The following is a 26,236-nucleotide window of genomic DNA, read 5'->3' on the forward strand; positions in this document are numbered from 1 at the left end:
AATATGTATATTTAAATATACTAAAATCATTTTAATGTAATACTTGAAGGTGTTTTATTCATCGAAAATTGTGATCATAAAGTCCAAGTAGTTCGAAAAGGTGCAATCGAAAAATGACTCCTTATCCGCCACAATATTGGGTAGATATAGCGTGGAATGCGTGAAAATCCCTACTTCTTTACATAGCATTATCAAATCTCAAGGCGCATTTATTGAAAGTGGTGGAACTATACAAACAACAATGTTTTGAACGTTTGATTGTCACGCCAAGGTATTGACGAAGTAGAAAACAAAAAATTAATTCGCCTTGTTTTATTCTGTGCTGACAGCTACATGGACACGGCGAAAGAAAAAAAAAACCAATTAGCTGATTTATCAACACCGCCTTTTGCCTTGTCAAATCTAGATTCGACGATATAAAAAATCAAATAAATACCTTCGCTTATCTCCTAGTCGGTAAGTCAAAAGTCGCGGTGTGTTCGCCACACTCAATAATTTAATATTTTTTACTTTTATTTAAATGGCGGGATGAAAATCCACAAAACGCCAGGGTATTCAACAACCATCTGTGAGATCACTGGTGTGTAACGCGGTGCTAAAATTCAATGTTAACTTCTTTAACAAACGAATGTAAATTTAATGTGTACTTTACACTGTTTTAAAGTTCGGAATTCACAGAGAGAACGTTGGTTCGAATCTCGGTGAAAATTAAGAAAAACATTTTTCTAATAGCGGTCGCCCCTCGGCAAGCAATGGCAAACCTCCGAGTGTGTTTCTGTCATAAAAAAACTCCTTATAAAAATGTCTGCCGTTCGGAGTCGGCTTGAAACTGTAGTTCCCTCCATTTGTGGAACAACATCAAGACGCACACCACAAATAGGAGGAGGAGCTCGGCCAAACACCCAAAAAAGGGTGTACTCGCCAATTATAAAAAAAAAATAAAAAAAAGGTATCGACTAGTATATATTTATTTCTTGCTGGACTAAGTTTGACACTATGAAAAAGAGTTTACCTCTGCGCACTCACTCTCACTCAGAATTCAAAAATTATAGAGAAATAGATTGCGCCTTCTGAATTCGCTGTGACATACATAAGAGTCCATGTATAAACACTCAAAAGGAAGGGGAATTACTTGTTTGTGAAGAAGCAGTGAAAACAACCAAACATCAGAAGTTATACGCACACACACACACTTTCTTTCACATAAAAACGAAAACAAACTGCATTTGGAGGCTTTATATTATTTTGTGCTTTCACAATTTAACACACGGAACTTCGTTTTCATTTGTTTGACTAGTTTAAATCTCACAGCTCACAATATTACCAAGCCAATCACTGAATTTTCACAAACATGTAATTTCTCCTCCTTTTGTTTGTTTTGTATCGGAAAGGAAGCTGACGTCAGACTTGTCAAAATCGCGAAAAATAAAGTAACTGTTAACTGTTTTAAAGACGCCACCTAAGGTACTCAATTCGCCTTGAGTCATAACCATAGCCACCTCTATATCTATCATTCTTGATAGAGATCAATTGAATTTTGGCCGTAATCATAACCAATTGCATTGTGTTGCGTTTGCTGCATTGCGGTATACTTGTTGTTATTTTTTTTCAATTTCTGCATTTCGAAATACACAAATATGTGATAGTATATGTAAATAGCAGCTGCTCATGGCTACGGCACCAATAATTGATGACATAAGCTCAAAGTAGAGGTACCATAGCGCCATAACTTAACCATAGTATTACAATAACGATATTTATGTCTGCATTCTATACACTCTGTGTTTCATACACGTACAAGTATCGCATTTTAGCCTCATTGATAAAAATAAAAACAAACATATTTTTTAATTCTTAAGAATATTGAAAATTTTCACAATGACAGAATTTCAATGGCCATGGGAGTATACATTTCCACCATTTTTCACGTAAGTCACCAATCAACCATGAAATCTCACTCTTGAAATCTCGACTTTTCTTTTCCTCCTAAGTTTACAGCCACACGAAGAGACACGCAATCAGCAAATTAAAGTATGGTCCGATCTCTTTCTGCAGTACCTCAAACATCTGAATAAATTCCAAGTTAATATTAATGAAAGTAGCTTTCCACTTTTCTACAATGAAACATTGAAACGTCGCTTAACACCCGAAACTATATTGCATATTTTGGAGCAGTTGCGACAAACCGGTCATGCAGCACCCCTGGATAAGCGACGCATAGAGTGGCAGGTGTACTGGTATACATTGGAGGAGTATGCGAATATGGTGTACGATTGGGTGCAGCAGACGGGGCAGTTGAATACAATTTGCACGTTGTATGAAATTGCGTCTGGCGAGAATTCTGAGGGCATGGAATTTCATGGTGTTGATGAGGCAGTGCTGTTGAATGCATTGCGCATTTTGGAGAATAAAGGCAAATGTGAGATAGTGCAATTGGACGACAGTTATGGCATTAAATTCTTCTAGAAGTCAGTGTATATATTATTTGTGTACGTCTGCATTATTTTTTTCTGACAGTGATAAATAAAATATTAGTGAAAATATTTTTTAGAAAAGCCTGGACATTGAACTTTTATTTTTAATATTTTCATCTAGTGCAACAGTCAGCAAATGGGAATTAAGTGTCGGCTTTGGTATAATGTAAAATAGGCGATTTTAGGCAAACTATTATGACTTATTTATTGAAGCTTGGTAGAGATGTTAGGGAGTAGTTCAGGAACAATCTTTATAATTCCTAATAGGTCGTGTTTAGTATATTGCCATCAATATCATCACTTTCCAATTTTAAAAACGAATAACAATTCATTAGAATTGACAACAGTGTAGTGTTGCCGGATATCTGCAAATGAAAATAAAAATACAAGCAAAAATTAAGTGTTGTTGTAACAGTATAAACATTCCCAATATACATATGTACGTTGAATGCTGCTAGAGTGACAATCCTTGGCCAGATATAAATCCGGGTAGTTCCGGTAACCTAGAACCAAGTGTCGTGGGAGCGAAAAAAGCGAAGTGTTTCAATTCAGTGTTGATGATGGGTATGGAAGTTATCATACCAGAGAGCATTGATGCATCAAGTGCTATCGAAGGCCGCCAACGCGAAAAGGAGTTATATGCAAAAAACCTTATAAACTAAATTACACAACATGAACAATAAATTAATTCAGGACTATAAGCCTCCGGATGGTGCGGTTTTCAGTTTTAAGATCCTCTCTTCTCTTCTCCTCTCGTTACATCTTTTTTTTTCAAAGCCTCCGGCATTATACTAAATATTCCCCAAATTTGCAAACATGTTCCAAAGGGGGTAGAAGACGACAAAACAGCTGATAGTGTTCGAGTTTTTTTTGTAAATAAATTTCGTTTGAAAGTAACGCTGAAGAAAGGCTTTTATAAAATATTTCCTCGACAGTGAAATTTCTTAATTTGCTTTCCGATTACGAACGTAATTGATATTCAAAGTGATCTGTTTCTTTGTTGTTGCTTAGAAATTTTGACATACAAAATACCACATTGCAAAAACAAAATACATGTATATGTTGTTGCTTAGTGCTACCACCTTGTATAAATTCTCTTTCATTACTGCTCAGCAAGAACATTTCGCCGAGTAGAAATTGATCAACACAGAACGAATCGAATATAAAGGTTTTCGTTTTGAATTAATTGCTTCAGGCTCAGGTTACAAGAAATAGCAAACGAATGAAGGTGTTGGCAATGATTCATAAGACGAGATGATCCAATTTATGGAAAAGACTAAGTCCCTGAATACAGTGGTAGCTGGTGCAGCAACGTTATATTACGATGCTTTTATTTGTTACATTTTCTTCTTCTGATGTATATACATATGTATGCATATATATGAATTTATTTATTTTCTTATATGAGGTTGTATCTGTGAAAATCAGTTTTTTAGCACATCAACAAGAAATAAATTACAAAATTAAAAATACAATTTTTAAATCTTATGTGTCTCAAATTATTGTGATGAATTTAAATCCAAACAGGATTTAAAATTAAATAATATATATGACTTAAATAAATATAAATTAAGAATAAAAAAGGGGTCTTAACGAGAGCTGTTTTGTGATAACTTGTAATACCATTACAAATTTTGCGTGTTAACGAACAAACTTATTTTTATAATTTTTTTAATTTTCGTCCCCCTGTGCTCACAAATGCAAAGAACGTAAATTGATTTTTACGTTCTCTGACAAATGACTCTGTACGCCATTCTTTGCTACGTTTTTGCAGATCAGCTGAAGAGTTTTGTTTATGCACGAAAATAATCGCGCTCAACTGATTTTTGTTTTACTAAGTGTATTAAGATAGATAGAAATATACACTGAGGTAATATTCAACAACCTAAAATGAGTGAAGTTGTAAGTATACATGAGAATTAACTTGAAATCATTTACTTTAAGAAATAATATTTTGTTACGTTTCATTCACCAAAGAGTTGCGAGTTAGAGGTTGGCGACTTAAAACCACATGAAATAACGTTCCAGCATGCAATAGAAATTTCACCATTAATTAAGGAGCGCACCATTGGGCCAGACATGCCCGAGCCACGAGATGAAGAGCCGGAAAGTACACCAACCATTTGCCAAAAAAGTCGGGTACAAAAACGAGAAAGCTCACCAAAGCTAATAATACCAGTGTTAAAACCTTCTTCGGTAAGTAACAATAATACGGATAATGCGTATTATTATCTAACGTCATTGCAACTAAAGTCCTTAGACTATGAACTGGTTAGCGCCACAATGATACTACGCGATGCTGAGGAAAAGCGCAAGAAACATGTACGCCAGCAAATGCACAATATGCAGGAAAAACAACTGGCCGTATTACGGGAAAATGCGGCGCGCCTGCGTGAACAACAAGGGAAACACGTACAAGAGCTAATCGCGGAGAAACATCGCAGCGATGCACAAATAATACAAGAGGCTGAAAAACAGACAATGCTCGAATTGCAGGAATACGAGCAGCAAATAAGTTCCATGCGCTTGCAAGCCAAGCGTCAGCTGCAACTTTTCTCCTTTCAATGTGTGGCCAAATACCACAGCGTTTTTCGTAGCAAATATGAAGCTGTTGCGAAAGCGTTGATTTCCATTGACAAACAAGCGCTGCTATCCTGCAGCGATTACAATCGCCAATTGAAAGAACTCGTCGAATTATTCGAAACGCTAACTACCAAAATTAAAACAGATGAATGCGGCGCCGCAGAACTAAAACTCGCTGACAGTCTTTGTAATAAAATGGACGCCTTATATGCGACCATAAATGAAGATTTGGAAAAACTAGTAAAACAGCAAGAACACACGCAGCGAGAAGAGCAGCGCAAGGCCGAAGAACAAGTGTTCGCTGCTGCTTTGACCTTGTCGCAAACACCACAGGCACTGGTTGAGACAACAGCGCCAACCACTACAGAGCACTCACAAGCGGCACATCAAACAGTGCCAGCACAGCAAACTCCTGAGACGCAGCTGCAACAGCACACACAGCCATTGACTCAACCATCGGTGCCTACAGAGAAAGTAAGCCACACGGCAACGACCGCAAATCAGGAGAACTCCGTTGCACAAAAATTCTATCAAGAAATCTACAGTTTTTATCAGGAAAAGGTAGATGGTGTGAAGCCTCTGCAATCGGATGAAAATATGAAGAAGTATAGGTTTGCTTGCCAGAAAGCGATTAACATACCATTGAATGCCATATCGGCAGTCAGTGCACAGCATTTGCAGGTTTGTACCATATATCTATCTGGAAAATGAAGTCTCTATAAAGATTTGTACCTATTTGTTATAGGATAAATTCGAACGAATTTTTAACTTCCTCAATGGACAACCACTCAAAACTGCGGAGGGACAAGTTAGCGTTAACGACCATCCCTTGGGTCGCAATTATTGCTTGTTGTTGACAGCGAAACGGTTTGTGAATCAAGGTGAAACCGCCATTTCCAGCAATCCACAGGCCGCTTTTCCTGTCGCCTCGGTTGTGGTCTCACTCTGGAAGCTCATACCCGAGTTTGGAAAACTTTTCCTTGCCTACATCTTTAAGGAATCACCGTCTCTGGTGCCGTTGCGTAGTAAATCCGTGGAAGAGTACAACGACTTGAAACGACAGGCGGGTATTACACGTTTATATGCCGCCGTGATGATTACGAATGGACGTCGGGCCGACGGCCCGGATCACCCATATGGACTTGAGCATGCTTGGCGTTGGCTTGTTGATTACAGCAATCTTGAGCCTTTGCCCGACATTAGCGCGACATTGATTTTGGAAATGCTGCAGACATTGGGCTTCGCCATGTGTCGCACTTACGGCAAACAATTCTCTAAACTGCTTCTGTACATCCAACGCGATTATTTCGCAAAATTGGCACAAGTGGACGAAGGCGGCCCGCGTACGCGTTTGGAAATGCTCTTCATGAATTGTTTGAATCAGAAACAAATCCCTGAGCCGCAAGGCACACTCGGGCCTTCTTTTTGGTAGTTCAGGTGCAGATAAAACACTGCGCATCAGTAAATTTATAAGCCTAGTATTATGTGTAGCATTATTGTTGTAAGACGAAAAATTCAGTCGAAGCGGCTGTCTTTTTTTTGTTCGTTTTAAGATCTACTCTCGTTTTTAATTTTAAATCTATAAGCAACAATTTATTTGTCTCCAATTTAGAGAGAATTTTGTTATTTAATAAATTCTTGTAATGTTACATCATTTCATATCAGAGAAGCTAGTAAATTATCTTTTATTGTTTCTAAATTTGTAGCAAAATCCAAGCTACTGCTAGTTTAACCGATATTTATGCCACTAACGTGAGGCGCCATGGATTTTCTTTATAGTTGGTTTTTGTTTGCTCAGTCGTCGTCATCGTCTCCATCTTCAATATCCAGGTCATCTAGCTCATCTACAAGACCCATAAATAGTTCTTTGTTAATGGGTGCTGCATCGTTGGCAGGTGTGCTATTTTCATTGCTTGTTGTTGCTGCAGCTTCCTCTTCAGCCGCTTGCTTCGCCGCCGCGTCAGATTGTTCCTGCAAGCGCGATTCAGAGGCTACGGTTCCCGTGCCATCCGCTTCCTGAGCAGCCAGTGAAAGTGCAGCTAAATCTAATTCCTTGAATTCCATTACATCTTCGTCGTCTGAACGCTCGTAGTTATCAAATGCTGCATCACCTTCTTCCATTGGACCATCATCGACCAGGTCAGGATTGAAACTGAACATTTCCCTTCCGGAAATTCCAAATTGTTTGCCTTTGCTAAAGTCACTCTTCTTTTTCTCCTCCTCTGCAGCCATTTTATCTTTCTTTTCTTGTATTTTGCGTTTCTTCCAAGCCAAAAAAGTTTCCAGAGTAACGCGTGTTTGATTTGAGCCGAGTGCGGCGCGCTCTCTTTCAATTAGATCAACTAAAGAAATCTCACTAGGTTTGTCGTCCTTCTTTTTATCTTTTTTGAGCACATACCCTTGTGGTAGCGCGTGGCGGTAGATGCACTTTGCACCATTGGGACACTCCCAAAACCAACCATATTTGGATTTTTCCACAGCTTCAAGGAAATATTTACATATCTTAAAAAGAGACATTAAATCTGTTACATTAAATTGAAGATAATATTGCAAATTTGCTCACGATATCAGTTGTTGGTCTCTTCTTTTCGTCAGAGTGCTTTTTATCTACCACTTCCTTCAATTTGGCATCATCCCAATTGGCCATGTTGTCATCAGGATCATCATCGCGCATATCCACATATATTGAGCGCTTCTCGGTCTATGCGAACAAAACACAAAAAAAAAAAAATACATGCTGTTTTTTTGTGCTACAGTAAAGCTTACCTTTTGTTCAATGGTCAAGTCGTGCGAGAACTTACACTTATCCCCCTTAGTACAGCTACCTTGTTTGAAGAACGCACACACTACCGATTTTGGATCTGTGCCCTTTTCCACTTTCTGCATTTGCACGGGTCGGAAGATCATGGCCAATTCACGCTGCTCTTGCAGCTTCTTCTCCTTATCATCCTTTCGTTTATCGCCATCGGTACGTGGGTGCTGACCACCGGACTGCACTTGTTTTTGTACTTGCTGTATGAATTTCTGCTGTTTGGAGCCTTTCTTGTTCTTTAAACCAAAAGTCTTATCCTGCAAACAGTTTAATTGAAGTGGCAATATGTATAAATGAGTTGGCGACGAGCAGCAATGAACATCAGTGTAGAAAGTTAGGTTAGGCGTATTTCAATATTCCTTCAGTGGAGACATCAAAGTAACCTTACCTCAATGATCTTCTCCTTCTTCTTTTGCTCGGTTTTTTTGCTTGCAGCAGGAGCTTTTTTCGGTGGCATTTTGAAAACAATACAGTATTTCGCGGCTGCAAGTTTGTTTCGCCCGTGTGGCTTAATAAAAACAGTTCATAAAAGAAACCTGCAAATTACAATCGACAGCTCGCTGTCAAAAAGCAAAATTTCAAAGTTTTGGTTGTTACGCAGTATTGCCATTTAAGAGTTCTTTTAAGAAATAATCTATAGTAGTATCTTTCATTTCTAGTTATTTTTGATCACTTTTATGAAATTTGTTTAATTTAATAATATTTATATGTAATTAAAATTATTCTAACGCTATAAATCTTTGCTTAGCTCCTTATGAGGCATTTATTCCTTGAGCAACATTTCTTTGTCTTTGCCTCAGATGCTGCCTGCTACCGGTTTTAGACCTTAAAGTACGTTCACATATACATTAATTTTCAACAAATCCACAAAATTAATCTACCCGTTCACATATGGCAGATCAATACTGTTGTGAAAGGAATATTTCGTTGTTTTTGGTTTGTTTAATTATTATTAACGATATGAAGAAAATACAAGGAGAGGGAATAGCTAATTTAATTGCGCAATTGGCTGCTAATAATAAACAGTTAGAGGGAATCCGTAAACGATGTTTACTAAGGCATCCGAAATTCGATATTACATATAATAAGTAATAAGATGACACTCGGGACGCACGCTATTTTCTGTTATATGAATACATAGTTAATAATACCTAACAAATATTTTATTAGAATTATGCCTAAAAACCTGTTTTCTTTGCCGGCATCCATTTTATTTAGTTTGACGTTTTTCTTTACACGCGTAAAAATAACGATCTATTACACAGAAAACACAGGGTTATATGTCAAAAAGTATGGTTATTATCTAGGATTATTTTATAATCTCAGATTTTGGGAGAGAAATTTTGTATGGGAAATCTAGCTTTTTGATTATGGATTGGGAATAAATCAGGAAAAAGTGGATCATCTACTTATATGTGAACGTATTATTATTTGGGGTTTTAAATGGCTGGTATTGGTGTGCGATCGACTCTCACCTTTAACTGCAGTTCGACCTCCTTCGTCCAGGTAAAGAGGGGCGTCGTGGATTTAGTGGGGAAAGCTAGAGATTCCTCGCAGTGACAAAGGTTGGCGAGATGAACGTTCACTTTGGACCACAAGTCATCAATGCCATTGCTGGACGGCATTATCGAACAATCGTCAGCATAGGGGACCAACTCTATGGTTGTTGGGTGAGCTTCGAAATATAGCAGCTGAAAAGCAAGAATGAAATGGCACTGCGGCACTTCTTGCTATATCCTCCTCTGTTTTGAGCTGTGGTCTCGAAAGATAACACATGATTGCCGTCCACTCAAGTAATTCGCGGACCACCCATTCAGTCCCAGGGGAACTCTCTGTTTAGAGATTTGGTCTCGAAATAGCACTGACGAATGATGACCACTCAGGTAGTTCGCGTCCACCTCTTCAGCCATAGCGAGAGTGTCGACTGTTGGTTATCAATTAGTAGCATGGAATGGTTGACTGTATCGAAAGCCTTGGACAGGTCCAACGCTGCTAGAACAGTCTTCTCGCAGGGGCTGTTTTGGTTGAGCTCACGATTAATCCAAATGTTTACGGCGGGGAGTGCTATAGTGCTACTGTGCACTCTACGGAAACCATGTTGATGTACAATTGGAGTCAGGTGTTTCGTGAAGATTGGGAGTAGGAGGGGCTAACTTATATTCACAAATTCGTTATTCCACGATAAGACTCCCCTTGTTTAGCGGATTTATTACTCTCAATGTACCCAAGTTTTACAGCATCAACATGTTAATCCTGTCGGTACCGGAGAAAGTAAAATGAATTGCCGGCTAAAAAGCTCGAGCATCTCTTCGGGTCCCACGAAGTACAAACACCGAAAGTGATTGCCCCCCTATAGTTGTGCTTCGTTGGGTTCGATAAGGACCAGAGCTTACTCACACCCGAGGTGAAGTTGCAGATCTTCAGGTGCTTAGCCCATTTAGTGCCCTTGTGCTGGATGACCAGTTGCCGAAGCTCTAAATTTTTTTTTTTTTTGTGTAAATATTTTATTTGCAATCTATCTGAATACAATGATATTCAGCAAATTAGGTCTTATAATCTAATAGCAGCAGTAGTATTTGCACAAATGCAAAGCTACATATAAAATTACGATATTTGTGCAAATCTTATATCTTAAATGTATTAAATTTCATTTGTACTAATGAGTTGCTTATCTTCATATAGGAACTTATGTATTTTGTTTTTTATTTAGTGTTGAATAAATAATTTAATTCAGCAAAATTAGAAAAATGGCAAGTCTAAGATATGATAACGCTTCAGTCGTATTGTTTCATTACTTGAGTCTAATAAGCATATAGCATTCGTATTTACATAGTTTGACAGCCGTGCAAGATATCTGTTAGAAAAGTTTGGAATTTCACTCTTTACAAATGGGATATCTAAGTCCTTGTGTATTGCTTCATTTGTGACAAACCAAGGGGCGTTAACAAGAGCACGCAAAGTTTTTGATTGGTAGCGTTGCAGGATTTCTAGATTCGATTTGCTAGCAGTTCCCCAAAGCTGTATACCGTAGGTCCATACAGGCTTTAAAATAGCTTTATATAATCTTATTTATTTTTCTAAAGTAAGCTGAGATTTGCGACCAAGCAGCCAGTGAATTCGCTTGGTTTTATTTTTAAACTGCTCTTGTTTGGCCTTAATATGGGATTTCCAAGTAAGGCGTCGATCTAAATGCATTCCTAAATATGTCACCTTGGTATTCGTTGGTATTACAGCATTATTTAAAAATATTCTAGGGCAGTTATCTTTTCTTAACGTAAAGGTGACATGGGTAGACTTGTCGGAGTTAACTTTGATCCTCCATTTATCAAGCCAAATTTCTAAAATATTTAGTTGGTTTTGCAGCAAAGAGGATGCTTTTGCAGGTGAATCGCTAGAAGCTATGAAGGCTGTATCGTCAGCATAAGTAGCCACTTCCACTTCTTCTGTTATTGGCATGTCGGAAGTAAATATTGTGTATAGGACGGGGCCCAACACACTAGCCTGGGGCACATCAGCGCTAATATTGTATATTTCTGAAGACGCATCTCGGTGTCTAACATAAAAGTGCCTTTCACTCAGATAGGATTTAAGGATCAAATAGAAATGTGCTGGCAGGAGTTTTTTAATTTTGTTTAGAAGTCCCACATGCCATACTCTGTCGAATGCCTGTTGAACATCTTAAAAAGCTGCAGAACAGTATTGCTTCCTCTCTAGCGCATCCCTAATTACATTCACAACCCTGTGGCATTGTTCTGGTGTGCCATGTCTTACCCTGAACCCAAACTGATGTTCGGGAATGATGTTGTGGTAACCTACTACTGGTAACATTCTCTTCAAAAATATCCGTTCGAATATTTTCGAGAACGTTACAAGCAAACTAACGGGGCGGTAAGACTTAAGAAAGTTTTCGGGTTTATTTGGTTTTGGCACCATAACAACAACAGCACATTTCCATTGTGTTGGGTAGTGATTTACATTGAGAATGGCATTATAGATTATTGTAAGGAATTCAATAGCTTTCTCAGGTAGAGCTTTAACTACTTTGCTATCAATGCAGTCATATCCAGGAGCCTTGCAGTTATTTAGTCTAAGTATTTCTTCAGATACTTCACTATTTGATATCCGGCTGATCGGAAAATCCATTTGACATGGGGATTCAAGAAAATTTGTAAAGATTTGGCTGAAAAATTTGATAGAGGTGTTTGGCAAAAGCCTCTGTTTTACTTTCATCGCTTCTGCACCATACCCACTATACCCCATTAGAATCCCTAATGCTGACATTACGCTTGATTGGCCGCTTTATATATTTAGAAGCCCTCCAGATTTTGTGTTCATCGTTTTTTGTAGGTTCAAGTGTTTTGATAAAAGAACTAAACGATTGATTTCTGAGATCAGATAGTTTTGTTTTGAGTTCTTTCGTAGCTTTATTCAGTGCTCTTTTATTAGCGGGGTATCTGTTTTCCTGCCAGATTTTTCGTAATCTTCTTTTTTTTATTAATTAGAAGTAGTATTTCAGGAGGGACTTGTACATGGTCATTAGAAAGGAGTTTCTCTCTCAAGGAGCTGGACAAATACGCTGCCTCATGAATAACATTAGTGAATGCTTCTATTGCTGCATCGAGTTCGACTCCTGTTTCTATTGACATGACTCCTGTTCTAAATTGAAATCCTTTATTCGATGATCCTTGGGATGGGCCTGGCGTAGGCGGTCACGCTCGTTTGCTAGAACGGCTGCTTCGGCTGAGAAATCGTGGCGTAAGTCCCGGATCCTTTCAGCCAGGATGAAGCGAGCCGCAGCAGCGATAATCGCCTTGCGGAATCCATATTCGCTTACGCGTACATCAGTAGGAACGGGAAGAGCGGCGATGTGTCTTTGGTGAATTCCTCGAAGCCGCCCCAATGACCTTTGTTGAAGTCAATGTAGGAGCGGTAATTGCACAGTGTGGTGGACTATAAATCGTTTAATTTCACTAATTCTAGCAAAAAGTTAACTGTCTATTGCTTGTTACAGGCATTTGATGAGTTTGTTTATGTTTGTTTTGTATGCAACTTTTCCAAGCAACGGAATTGAATGCATAGGCAAATATCAGCTGTTGTTGAATCTACTAGAAAAAAGCAGGGCCCAGATTCGAATTCCAGTGTGGACATGAAACACCAAATCACCAGAAGAAGTTTTTCAGCGTAAAACTGTAGGTTTCCCCAAATGTAAGAGAACTCAAGATACACACTACAAGTTGGAGCTTGGCCAAACACCTAACAGAGGTACTGCGGTCGCGAAATCCCAACTCTTTCTTGTGTGGACCCCTCAATAGTTCATCCGTTTAACTATTGGGTAAGCGCGGTGCTAAATTTAGCCTTTACATCAGGCGGCAAGTACTTTTCCAATTCATGAACTTGGCATACGTCGGAAATATTGGGTTGGGGAATAAGTTCAAAGCGTTTTTATATTTTCTTTTATTTTACAACGATTTATTTGCTCTTTGGTAAAGGGCAAGTATTCATTCAACAGAACTCTTTCTGCTCTACAAAACTATGTTAATTGTATTTTAGAGTTATTTAGTTTTTTATTAGTTTTTAAACTTGAAATACCCAGGAGGCAAAACTCAACATTTTCGACACCTGCTCTTCTTTGCTTTTCATCGAGATCAAAAAGCTGCCGAAGCAGCCCGGAACATTTGCGACGTGTATGAAGAAGGTGTCATAGGCGAGTTTACAGTACGAAAATGGTTTGCAAAGTTCAAAAATGGCGACTTTGCCGCAACAACAAAGAAAGTTGCCTACAAATTGCTTCTCAGCATTTCGCCCGCCATCGAGCAACATGCGTCGTAAGCAGCGCTTTTTGTACCGAATCGTCACCGAATGCTGTGTGAAGGTGACGCATTAATATTTCCGTGGCTTTATCATCTGCGAATAGAATCGACTTGTATTTCACCAAATTTTCTACCAGTGCGGGATTTCAAGATGAGGATTCGTTATCCGTTATGGTTTGGACAAACTTCTCTGCCAATTTATGGTGTGCCATCTCCTAACGGCACATGGTTTTAAAGAGACGAGTTTTCATGACTGAAGTGTCTTGAAAGGTTTCCCATTACCTGCAGAAGGGCAATCGTCATTAGAAAAAAATTTTTTTGATTTGATGTTCCATGCCCGCAGTGGACGCCGAACACGCGATCAAGCAAATATGTATGTAGGTAGGAACGTGTTATAATAACGTGTAGACTCTCCAGTGCCATTGCTCAATAGTTTGCTGATCGAGACTAAGCTAGATTGGTTAAGGGGTTATATACAGTTAGGATTTTCAAAAATCGATTTTTTTTATTTAATTTTCTTAATGGATATGTGTATATTTAAGAATACACCAACCAAGGTGCATTCATTAAAGGGGGTGCCCCTAGACCAACAACACTGTTCTGTACGTTTGATCGTCAAAGTAAAGTATTTAGAAACTAGAAAACAAATAATGAATTCGCCTTGTTACATTCCGAGCTGACAGCCACATGGACACGGCGAAAGAAAAAAAAAACAACTCAGCTGATTTTTCAACACTACCTTTAATAGATTCGCCTTGAAATACACACAGAAAATTCGTTCCGGTTAATATTTTCGAAGTTATACGCAAATTTGAAAAGGCATTTCATTCTATGTAAAGTGATTTTCAAACTTTAAAAGCGTTTTTCTCAAAATGGTGTTTTCAAAGTCGGTGGCCCATAGTACTCGAAAACAGCTAAACCGATTAGTCTCAAATTTTAATACGATCTTCTTAAATATATTTTTTAGTAATTAATCGAATATTTTTTCTCACCGATAAATATTTTTTTTTATAAACAATTTAATGCCGAAATTTTGGTCAAAAATATATATTTTTTTGAGAAACCACCATTGGTCAAAGAAATTTATTCTGCTTATTCCTTCGACTAATTATTAGATTTAAAATTACTTTAACGGAATCTGTTTGGTTTTTAATTTCAGAGGATCCAGTTCAGAGATATAGTGGTCACCGCAAAACGTCTTTTTTGAGAGAAGCTCCCAGAGATCAGCTGTAGTTCCTTTCCAAATAAATATTTTTACTAATACTAAGTCTTAAAATACAGTTAAAAGATAACATAATATGTCTACAAATTTTTAGATCAATATATTTACAAGTTTTCTGAGAAAAAATTCTGGAAAATTCGCTTTTTTCGGCCTTCTAACTGTATATAACCCCTTAATGAGTGTTTGGAATCACGTTTTGATACTTCCTTTGTCTGGCAGTTCCTCTTCTTTTGCTACGATGGCAATTGAACGGAACCGGTGAATTAGCTAACTTCAAACTGAAGCTACCATGCTTCTAGCTAGCATTGATAAACTGGTCGCAAATTGCTCATTCGTCAACTTCGCCATGATATACTATACCTTGACATTACCTGATCGCAAAAAAGCTTTTATGGTACGTACGTATGTATTTACAGTGAATAAAAGATTCGTATGTATGTAAATAGTTGCGGATCGAACGCTAGTCTCTAATCAATTGGCGGTTAAGACTGCAGATTGTGTACCTATGGCATTGCAATGAAATACTTATGCGAGCGCTGAAAAAATTTAAAGATACATACATATTTATAAAAGCTTTTAAATTTAAATACACATTAATAGTAAAAAATGTGTGTGTGATTTAATGTATGCATGGAGGCTTATGTATGTTTTTTATTGCCGCAATTGCAAATTGAAATAATCATAGAAGCAAAAACGAAAGCCAAACCATAAATTATAGAGGGGAAATAACAACAGTTTTATGCGAAAAATAACGAAGCGCCGCCAGAAGGTGAATGGCGAACGGCAGTACGAGCAACAGCCGCAACAACAACATGCAAGACTCTGACGTTGATGGTTGGACCACACACATGTGTGTGGGGACCACACAGACCGATAATATAAATAAATTCATACATACAAATGTAGATATATGTTTATGCAAGTAAGTGTGTTCATATGCATGTACACACACACCTACATATGTGTATAATATACATACATGTATATGTATGGATATGTGCATATGTACATACCGCGCACTCAGAGACCACACACAACGTCGACCGAATTTGGATGAGACCACCCAAAAGGCGAATTAAAGACGCAGGCGGCAGAGCAACGGCGTAACAGCAAAATAGCGTACTGGCAGCCATGTGTAGCGAAGTTGAAAGTAAAACACTACACCAACAACAACGGTATAATAACAACGCTAGAATAACAAAACCACATAACAACACAACAATACTTAAAAACAAAGAAAAAAGCGTTGAGGCAAGAACAACAAAGTAGAGCAGTGGCTGCGGTTAAGTCTGACTCTGACAGCATTGGCAAGAGTAACAATCGCTACAATAACAAAGCATAGTATTAGCAAGACAAAAACTTGGCTAGTGGAAGAGTAAAAGGGGTAGATGGCCAATCACAAACAGGCAAAGAAAAGTATTGAGAGCAACGGTTGGCGCGGTGTACTTATATTTGCTGCTGCTCTCGCTGTTGTTGCTACTAATTTTACTTCCTCTACTTGCGCCAATAAATACATAGCTTATGTGTGGTCTCCGATGCCGGCAACCGGCAACCGGCACCCGGTGTTTAGTTGTTTATTATTATTTTCGACGATTTCGTGTTGTAGTCGCGTGCTGCGGTTGGTCTGTCGTTCGTCTCAACCGCCCTCAACGTGGCCACACACAGCGTTGTGTATTTATTGTTGGGCTTGTTTTTTTTTTTGTGTTGCTGAAGCTGAAGCTGCTCCTGCTGAAATCGCTGCAATGTGGGGCGGAAATTGCAAGAGTGCTCGCACAAATTGATTCAAATGACAGGCAAATATCGTAAATTTACCGCGCTATTAGTTTATGGAAGGTGACAGCTGTGGTGGCAGCGAAGTTCATGTATGACCATGCTCGTATATAAATATGATTCTGCATATATGTATGTACTTAAGTATGTACCGCAATCAGCGACTTTTTTCAGCGCAGCTGTTTCGCCTACTCATCCTCCACGCGCAAGAGCTCGAAAAAATTATTAGCTTTACAAATAACAGCTAAGAATGTATGAAAGCATATGTGTATGAATATTCAATGAGTATGTGAACATGAATATATGTATTTATGTATATTGTATGTTTGCATGCGCGCAGTCGTTTCTTGTATGCGCCATCGCCACATTGCTCTGCAATTGACGCGTTTCACATTATTGTTGCACATTCCAGCTTAATTGAATTATTGTTATTGTTATTGTCGTTTTTATAGCAGCACTGACATCGCATTTACGCTGATTCATGCGTCAGTGAAACACTATCGCCCTCTCTCTCTCTTCGTACGTTTACACTTTCGTCCGTTGGATTTGCGCCTGCTACGTCAATTACTTACATGCATACATCTGTATGGTATTGTTAATGTTATTGTTTTTGTTGGTGGTCGCCACCATGCACTACCTATGGTCGGGTGGTTGTTTCATTGCTTTGGACAGTCGTCTCCTCCTCACGCCTCTTGCGGCTATGTTTCAAAACTCATTGAAGTACTCAGTGCGCTGACGGCGGCGTCGCCATGTGTGTGGTCGCGTGTGTCACAAACAAGCATGGGCAAAATGTGATGATACATTTGCAGCGTAAAACCCACGGAGACACAGATAATTTGCGTTGAAGTGGAAGTTTAAATAACACACGTAAATATTATTATGTCCAAGAAGGGATGTACAAACATGCATACAAATGTATACAGTGCTTAAATGTGTCACAAATGGCCTGTAGCGAAAATAAGACGTAGTGAGGGAAAGGTATATTAGTATGTAGAAAAAATGAGGTATGTTTTGTTCAGCTTGTAATTATCAACTTGCTTAGCGATTAGCGCTATTTGCTTATTATATAAATTACTTCAGATGTCTGCATTTCTCAATCGGCTTATGAAACCTATTTTTTTAGTTTGGAGCCTCATCACTTAATAGATTAAGAATAGTATAATTCAAACATCCATCTAACCTTAAGTTCACGTTCTCCATTGTAAATACTTTCAATGCAAAATTAAAAATTAGAAATCCAGTGAAATCGTTTCCAAAAGAATACTGAGAGAGTTCAGAGTGTACTACTTCCAATTTTAGTATTGGACAACAGTTTCATTTGAAATCGAAAGATTATGCCACGAGTATATTTGGAATAGGGTGTAAATGTAACGCATGAGCTGAAAAGTCACGAGCTTAGCACAGTTTTATTGCATTCAACTCTTTTTCAGTTAGTACCCACCTAAAAAAGACAGTTGTGAAATTTCGTGTTTTAATTCTACACGGATTCTTGATGGGGAAAAATACCGTTCAAGCGAAGCAATGGCTTGAAAAGTGTTATAGGGACTCCGCTTCATGAGAAACGCCAATAAAAGGATGGTTTGCTCACTTCAAACGTGGTCGTAGAGACACCGATCATGCACAAAGCAATGGACGTCCAAATGGGGCGGTAACACCAGAAAACATCAAAAAATCTACAAAATTGTTTTGAATGATAAAAAAGTGAATTTGGATCGCGAATTGCTTTCGCCAATTGTCCACCGTATTCGCCAGATTTGGCTCCCAGCGACTACTGACTGTTCGCAGACCTAAAAAAATGCTCCCCGGTAAGAAAATTCGCCGAATGAAGAGGTTATCGCTGAGACTGAGGACTATTTTGAGGCAAAACAAAACTCATTCTACGAAAGTGGTATTGAAATGTTATAGCGGCGCTGGAATGATTTCGTTGTTCTTGATGGAAATTGCGTTAATGAATAAAGCTAATTTTGAACAAAAGAAACGTGTTTTCTTTGTTAGACCCGGGACTTTTCAGCCCATATGTTAAGTGAATAAGTCCATGATTGGTGCCGAGATATTAAAATTCCAATGGGCGTTAAAACTAGTCGAGCTACCATTGAATCTCTAGTGCAGTAATTGGCATCGTCACAGCGCACTGCCTATTGGGAATACATTGGGTTCCAGGAACGAGAGCGTTAAACTTTCTCAGTGACTGTCCCAGTCTTGCAATTAAACCCCATGCACGTAACATCAATTGATAGAAAAAGTGTTTTCTAATGACGCTCGCTCCATGGCAGACAATGTAAACCTAAAAAATCATATGCGTTCGGAGGTGGTATAAAACTTTAGGTCCCTCCATTTGGAAAATGAAAACATCAAAACGCACAACACAAATAGAAGGAGAAGCTCAGCCAAACACCCAAGAAGGGTATAAGCGCCCATTATATTTATGTATATTTTAAACCAAAGTTGCGTCTAGAAACAAAGCATTGCTACCTGCCTCCTTATACAAAATTCATTCCAATCACTCAATATATTTTCCTACAGGGTACCTGAGGATATGGGTGATCCCTGTAAACTGCATATGTGTAAATATGTATATACACGCCTATATGAGAGCAGTTGGATTTGAATTTGGCGTATTTTAAATTGTTACTTCAAGTGGCTCTGCTGGGGTCTTATATTAGCTAGGTTGGAAATGATTTTCATTGAGATGCAATACAAATGTTCTAAAGTGTGTCTGAAAACAATTCTTATGCACAAATATATTTATAAAGGGTTTTTCAATAAGAGCGGGTAGACGTGGAAATGGAATAAAATGGCGTTTGCTGTGTGGCACGTAGCGCCGTCCTGCTGGAACCACATGTCGTCTAGGTCCATATGGTGCAATATAGGCCATAAGAATTTGGAAGGGCCACCACGTCTACCGAAAAATGGGCACAATGCGCGCAACGTTTGCGTTAATGAAGGCTCATTTTGATAATAAAATTTTATCATTTGAACGTGCTGTTCAATCGTGTAACTTGCCATAAAGATTTGCCATAAACACCTGAATAATAAAAAAAAAAATTTGACAGATGTCACCAAAACAAAATGGCTGCCACAGGGTGCCAAAATCGACCCGCGCCAATTGAAAAACGTTTCCGTTAATGAACCCTCATTTTGATAATAAAATTTTATCATTTGAACGTGCTGTTCAATCGTGTAACTTGCCATGATGATTTGCCATAAACACCTGAATAATAAAAAAAAAAATTTGACAGATGTCACCAAAACAAAATGGCTGCCACAGGGCGCCAAAATCCACCCGCGCCAATTGAAAAACCCTATATAATGAACAATGGGAGCACATTTGAATGTGCTAGGTCTGTTGGCAATGCGAAAGGGCATTGAAATTCCATTAAAGAATCGACATTGCTGAAAAAATTTCGGTTCAACAAGAGTACTTCACAAGTAATGAATAATATGAACAACAATCAATCAATACAAAATATCCGAAAGGCCACTTATCGCTTAGTACTTAGTTCAAGTTTCTGAGCATGTGTGTGTCAACGACTTCTTGACTAGTTCAAAAATGCAATTATTGGCATCGCTACAATATTTTTCATGCAGCCGATTGGGTTGGTGTGACACTACTATTCGGTAGTGTCTGGCTCCGAAACCACCGATATAGGACGCCAAACAATAGAAAGTTTTTGCTAAAAGCGGTCGCCCGTCGGCAAACAAACTAATATATAGGAAAGCTCTGAGTATATTTCTGTCATGAAGAAGCTCCTCATAAAAGACCAGCTGCCATTTGAAAGCGGCATAAAAGTGTAGGTCTCTCCATTTTTCGGGAAAGTATCAAGGCGCACACCACAAATTGGAAGATGAACTAGGCCGATATGTTATATTAGTTTGAGGAAAAAGAAATCAATTATTTTCTCGGTAGATGGTCGATCAAACTATTTAAAGTTGATGCTCGTCGTCAAGGTGATTTTTCACACTAAAAAAATTCGTTTGCTGTGTTTTGTTTGTTCCATTCAGTTGTGAGTTACAAAGCGAAAAATCAATGCATTTTAAAGTTTTTCTTTGATAAAGGCGAAAATGCAAGCCAGAACGCTGAAATTGTGAATGTTGCTTATGATGCCGATACTATAACAGCTAATTACGTGTAATTTTGGAGTGCGTCGGTTCGAATCTCCGCGGAACACCAAAAATGAAGAAATAGTGTTTTCTTGGCTATAATAATATACCATGCCTTTCTAGCTAGTTCGAAATTTTTAACTTATAGTCCTTAATATTGATCTTCAAACCCACTGGGCAGATTTTATCAAATGTATGGCCGCATGAGAAGCCCCCCTCTAGTTGTTTTACCTCCACCAAACAGGCGACACGAAATGACTATTTAGCACCCTTCAGAGACAGGGGCAAAGAGAAATGGTAGCTCTGGTGGTTTCTGAAATCTACAGTATAGGGTCAACACAAGATCCTATCTCACTGAATATTATTTCAGTGTAGACGTAGTATTTCTGTTAATTACGAGTGAACATATTGACCGCTTTATGTCTTCGGAAGTCTGAAATTTTCTAAATGAAATGTTCTCATAAAAATTGTAGCCCAAAATAGGTCTTGCTTTTAAGTTGAATGCCTCTAACAACTGTCAAAGTTACCAAAGAAAAAAAAATATTCAATAAGGTTTTGCATATTATCAAGCATGGCTTTACGCTTAGCGATGTGTAGAAATTAGTAAAAAAATAATCAAAATCCCGTTATTGGTGCGAACATAGCCGACAAGTGTTTGACCAAGCATCAATGCATCCCCGAAGACTGACTGGTTGGTGCAGTTATTTTATCATCGAATCTTATCTCTTTCAAAGTGTGGAAAAACACCGTTACTGTCGAATGCCTCCGGTATAGAGCGATATTAACCGACTTTCTGCTGCTAGAGCTTGACAACATCGATATATCCGAGCTGTGTTTCCAACAAGCCCGGCGCTATATCCCATGCAAGCGACACAGCACTCGAAGTTCTTAAGATGAAATTTTACGTCCTGGTAAATTCATGACGAGCGTTCATCAATTGACAGGCGATTTGACATCCCTCAATAATTTTACTGAGGCTACTCCAAGTTTTTAGTCTATACTTTGGATCCGCTCGAGGCCAATATTCGAGATCCTCTTTAAAAAATTGGACCAACCGCTTGAAGTACTGTTAGCGAAGCCGAGGCGGCTTCTGGACATTGTAGCAGGTTCAGCTCCTACTTATTTAGAATTGTCATACATGTGTCCGGTATCTGGTAGGTGAAGGTGCGTCGCGAGGCATTAACCACCCATTTACATCTAATACTCCTTTCCCTCTTGTTCCACCCTTCCTGTTTGCTGGGTATATTTTTAAATGAGACTTCCTTCAGCGGGCAGAGTTTGGTGAACTGCTACAACAACAGCAACAACAAGGTCCTTCGGCCATTTTTATGATGTCTTATTGCACTGATAAAGGTATGAACTTAGCTTCAAATTAAAGCCAGAATCAATTTGTTATCTCGCTGCGATGTTGTTTCGCTTAAATTTCTTTGTGCAAAATTTGAAAAATTTTAGCAACTATAAAAAAACCAAGACTCTGATTATTGGATTATAATTTTGTTCTACAGAAGTGACCTGCTCATAATGTACCTTTGGAATGATATGGTCGCTTTTCTGTTCCCATCACACATTCATTCATATGTATAGGTATTCAAAAACCGCCTGTAAATCTTAGCAATAAGAATAGGAAATCTATAGATCAGCTTCCACATATCATTTGAAATTCTAAGTAATGGTTTTATTAGTTTAGAAGTCATACATACATATGTACATTAAGTTTGATGGTTCGCCTGCCGGAAGGAGGATACACAAAAAAGTTTAGTCGCTTTTCACATTCATTAAACTACCAAACAAATTTACGACTTCACTGCTGCCTCAGCAAAGCTGTATAAGCCCAGCTCTGCCATTAATTTTTTATTTTTTTGTTTTTTACTACATTATTTATTATGTGTGGGGTTGCCTTGTTAAAACCATTTGAATACAATCGGTAATAAAGACACACGGCATACAGCCACTTTTCACGTTTTTTGTTGTCCCATTCAATGGAAAAAATGCAATACGTTATTTGGTTCAACATTAGAAGATTCAAACTAAGAAAACCGATTTAAATAAAAACTATCGCCTCTTTCCCAAAACGATTTATTATATTATACTCGTATATGTGCGTTGAAGACCACCATCGTTAGTCCCAATAAGAACAACAATAACAAAAAATGATGAGAGTAACAATTACAATGGTCGTACATATATGGAGAGCTTCATTTCTGAAGCATCAATTCAAATGCGTGGCGACCACACACACACTTGTGTATAAATTTATACCGATATATTTTTATTTGTGTGCATGCATATCGTATAAGAAAGGGGAAGACTTTTCGAAAATTAATTTTTTAAAGCTGTCAAGCCCACGCAATGCGAGATATGTACGCATAAACAAAGTCAAAGAAGACAAACGTATGCAATTGCCTATGTAGGTATGTAGTTTTGTACTGAATGTGTTTTGAATATGTATGTATGTAGGAAAACGTGTATTCCCCGTGAGAAAAATGTGAAAAAATAGAGTGATTTTCAGAAAAGAGCGAGTAAGGTATTTAATGTCCAGAGCTAGCTAGGGCACGGCTTCGCTATTTCGCTAAGCCTTTCTTACAGCTAATTAATGAGATCTCAGACATCGAGACATCAAAAAACAAAAGCAAGACATCATCACACGAGGACAGTGGTATTAAAACGGTGCAGGTCGCTAATTAGGATTATTTCAGCAGAAATACTCAACCACTTCAACAACAAGGTATTTAATGTTTTAGTTTTTTTAAATTTATTTTTTTCCTTCTTCAATGAATGCAATGTGCTATAATTTTTCAAATGTTATTACTGACACTGTTATATGTAAGTGCAATATTTTATTTTTGTTATTTATTTGTTATATCTGTACAACTGTGTGATCGCCTACATTCGGAATCGGATTGGCAAATAAAGAAGAAGAATGAATATTGTTGCAAAATTTCAAGTCGATTAGAGCAAAATTTATGATGTTATGAGTATTTGAGCGCTCGTTGGTCTATGACGGATTTTTATTTTTAAAGATCCAGCAGTAGCTGAGCGTCCGAATGGGTACAAACGCGCAACACAAATAGGAGGAGGAGTTCTGTAAGTGTCAATTATATATAGAACCATTTTCTTTTGGCTTGCAAGTGTTGCGAAAAAGTGAAAAATCGAAAAAAGCTCCCTTAACTCAAGAAACCTTTTCTTTACATTTTTTTGTTTCAGATGATTCTATTGCAAAATATGGTGTACATCGCAAAGCAACTGTTTTCGAGGCGCCTCTGAAGATTCACAATCCTAAGTTAATTTTAAATATTTTACAATGAAAATTGCCAGAACGTCACCGAGAGGTATACACCCAAAATTTAGGCAGTTTCAAAGCCGGTGAAAGTTACTCGTATGAAAGAAACACTTTTTCAACCAACTGAATGGAGGCAACAGGAATTGAATAGACTAATGATAACGTCGTTTATCTTATTATCTGACCCAGGGGAAATGAGAATAGCAGTAGAGGAGCATCACTTTGCAGGCAACGGTGAACCTTTGGGTATATTTCTGTAATAAAATGCTTCTTACAGCAGCCGTTCGAAGGCGGCATAAAACTTTAGGAATCCGCAGTTGTGGCACAGCATTAAAGCCCACATCAAAGATTGGAGAGGAAACTTTAGACGCGAGAAGTGTTTTCAGAAAGTGTCACGTAATGTACGAGTACCTTAAATTACGTTCATACTATTTAGAAATATATGTACATACATATGTAAAGTGCATTTCAGAAAACATGAAATGCATTTTAGACTGGTCAATTGCATCGTGCTACGCGTCAAATGTGCTTCAGAAGATATAATACGAGTATTGAATGGAGGATAAAAATATTCTGAATTATTTTTGATATTTTTTGAAAAAGAATTTACGGTCTCTGAAATACATTTGATACTTTCTGGAGTACATCTAACGCTTTCCAAAGTACGATTTTGAAGTAACTCATTGATTTCTAAATTACATGTGATGGTCTCTGAATTATTGTTGAAAGAGGATATCAAAGGTTCTCAATTTCCCATGATGACACCAACTTTAGATTGACCTATTTCCCTGCAGGGATTCATGTTTGCACTGCAAAGTGTTAGTTATAGAATGCCAAGCCCTATAATGGGCTTAGGTCCGAAATGAATATATGTAGGCACTACAATACTTGCAGACATAAAAAACGATGGATTTTTTTTCACGAAACTGCGATATTGAAATGAGGAAATGAGGAAGACATTTAAACGACTAATCCCAGCCAATACAAATCAACAAAATAAATGCTCGTCTATGTATGTATTTGTAACTTCAAACGAACTTAAAAAAAAACACCCGTATGATTTCCACTGAACAAACCCAAGCAAAGTAAGGCAATGGGATGCTTCATAGAATTCATTGCCCACACTGGACTCAAAAATACTTGCTGTTGTTGTTTTTGTTATTGCTTAGACTTTACTACTCTACCTCCAGTTCTGACACCTTTGTGTGCGGTATTCTTTTCAAAACGCCAGAGCACACCAATTAAGATGTCCCATGGAACGCAAAATAACAACTCAATACGAGCCATAACAATGTAACAAATGATGAACGAGGGCGAAGACGAAGACGACAACAAAGACTATACATTTTCTACACAATCATACTACATATATACATAGTATGAAGAAAATGCATTGGAATTGCAAGCAGGGGTATAGAGAGGTAAGGTGGCGTGGTGATGTTACCTATAGAGCACATCTACATTGTACATACATAGCTGGATAAGTGCCGGTGCAAATACACCGTAGTTGGTAAAATAGGCTAACATTTCAATTTCCATGCACTGCATACAACGTCTTATTTTTTGTGTGTATTTGTCCGAGTGAGTGTGCTCATAATGGTACATCTCCATTTCCAATTCCAACTCCAATTGCTGTTGTTCTATTCAAGTCGATTATGTTGTTGCTGTTGCCGCAAAAGCGTAGGAAAGTATTGTGAATGGATTGATGTCTCTTGGTTTGTGAAAATTTCGATATGTCTGTGTGTGTGTGTGGGCACCGACAATTCCAACCAGTAATACGATAGATAAAGCAATAAACGAACAAAACGAAACGGTGTAATAGATGAGATCGTCATTGGCATTGGGGAAGGCGAGTGTAACTGTGCATGTGTAAGGAGGAAGCTCAGCCAGTATAGAGTTGAACAAAAATAAATAAAAAACCAAGACCGCGATAGAAAAAGTAACTGTAATAAAAGAAACTAATAAATATTGGAATGTACTTAGTACAAAAATACATGTAAAGTGCATTTGTAGCGACACATAAAAGGATTCAAGGATGACTTCAAATAGATTTTGATGCTATTTATTTTACTGTGTAAAACATACATTAGGTGTCACAATTGCAGTAAAATAAAAATCCCCGCATATAGAATTATTTTGCCTCTGTAACAAAAAAAAAAAAATAAAGAAAAATGGTATTATTAT

The 26,236-nt window shown here is 38.0% G+C and overlaps 3 protein-coding genes across 3 annotated transcripts; 2 read left to right on the top strand and 1 right to left on the bottom strand.

Moving 5' to 3' along the window:
- Positions 1–1,788: 1,788 nt before the first annotated feature.
- Positions 1,789–2,562, top strand: LOC128867981 (vacuolar protein-sorting-associated protein 25). The gene is made up of 2 exons (XM_054109647.1): positions 1,789–1,928; positions 1,992–2,562. The coding sequence occupies exons 1-2, from the start codon at positions 1,879–1,881 to the stop codon at positions 2,464–2,466; spliced, it is 525 nt and encodes a 174-aa protein (XP_053965622.1). The 5' UTR covers positions 1,789–1,878; the 3' UTR covers positions 2,467–2,562.
- A 1,659-nt stretch (positions 2,563–4,221) lies between these two features.
- On the top strand, positions 4,222–6,616 carry LOC128867979 (mRNA export factor Gle1). Its single transcript, XM_054109645.1, has 4 exons — positions 4,222–4,376; positions 4,452–4,670; positions 4,728–5,738; positions 5,803–6,616. Exons 1-4 carry the CDS (start codon positions 4,365–4,367, stop codon positions 6,487–6,489), a joined length of 1,929 nt encoding a protein of 642 aa, XP_053965620.1. The 5' UTR covers positions 4,222–4,364; the 3' UTR covers positions 6,490–6,616.
- A 33-nt stretch (positions 6,617–6,649) lies between these two features.
- LOC128867980 (zinc finger CCCH domain-containing protein 15 homolog) lies at positions 6,650–8,440 on the bottom strand. The gene is made up of 4 exons (XM_054109646.1): positions 8,258–8,440; positions 7,824–8,126; positions 7,621–7,758; positions 6,650–7,559 (listed from the first exon to the last, which is right to left on the bottom strand). Exons 1-4 carry the CDS (start codon positions 8,324–8,326, stop codon positions 6,852–6,854), a joined length of 1,218 nt encoding a protein of 405 aa, XP_053965621.1. The 5' UTR covers positions 8,327–8,440; the 3' UTR covers positions 6,650–6,851.
- Positions 8,441–26,236: the final 17,796 nt, after the last annotated feature.

Source organism: Anastrepha ludens, chromosome 6 (genome assembly GCF_028408465.1).
Source record: "Anastrepha ludens isolate Willacy chromosome 6, idAnaLude1.1, whole genome shotgun sequence".
NCBI classification, from domain to species: Eukaryota; Metazoa; Arthropoda; class Insecta; order Diptera; family Tephritidae; genus Anastrepha; species Anastrepha ludens.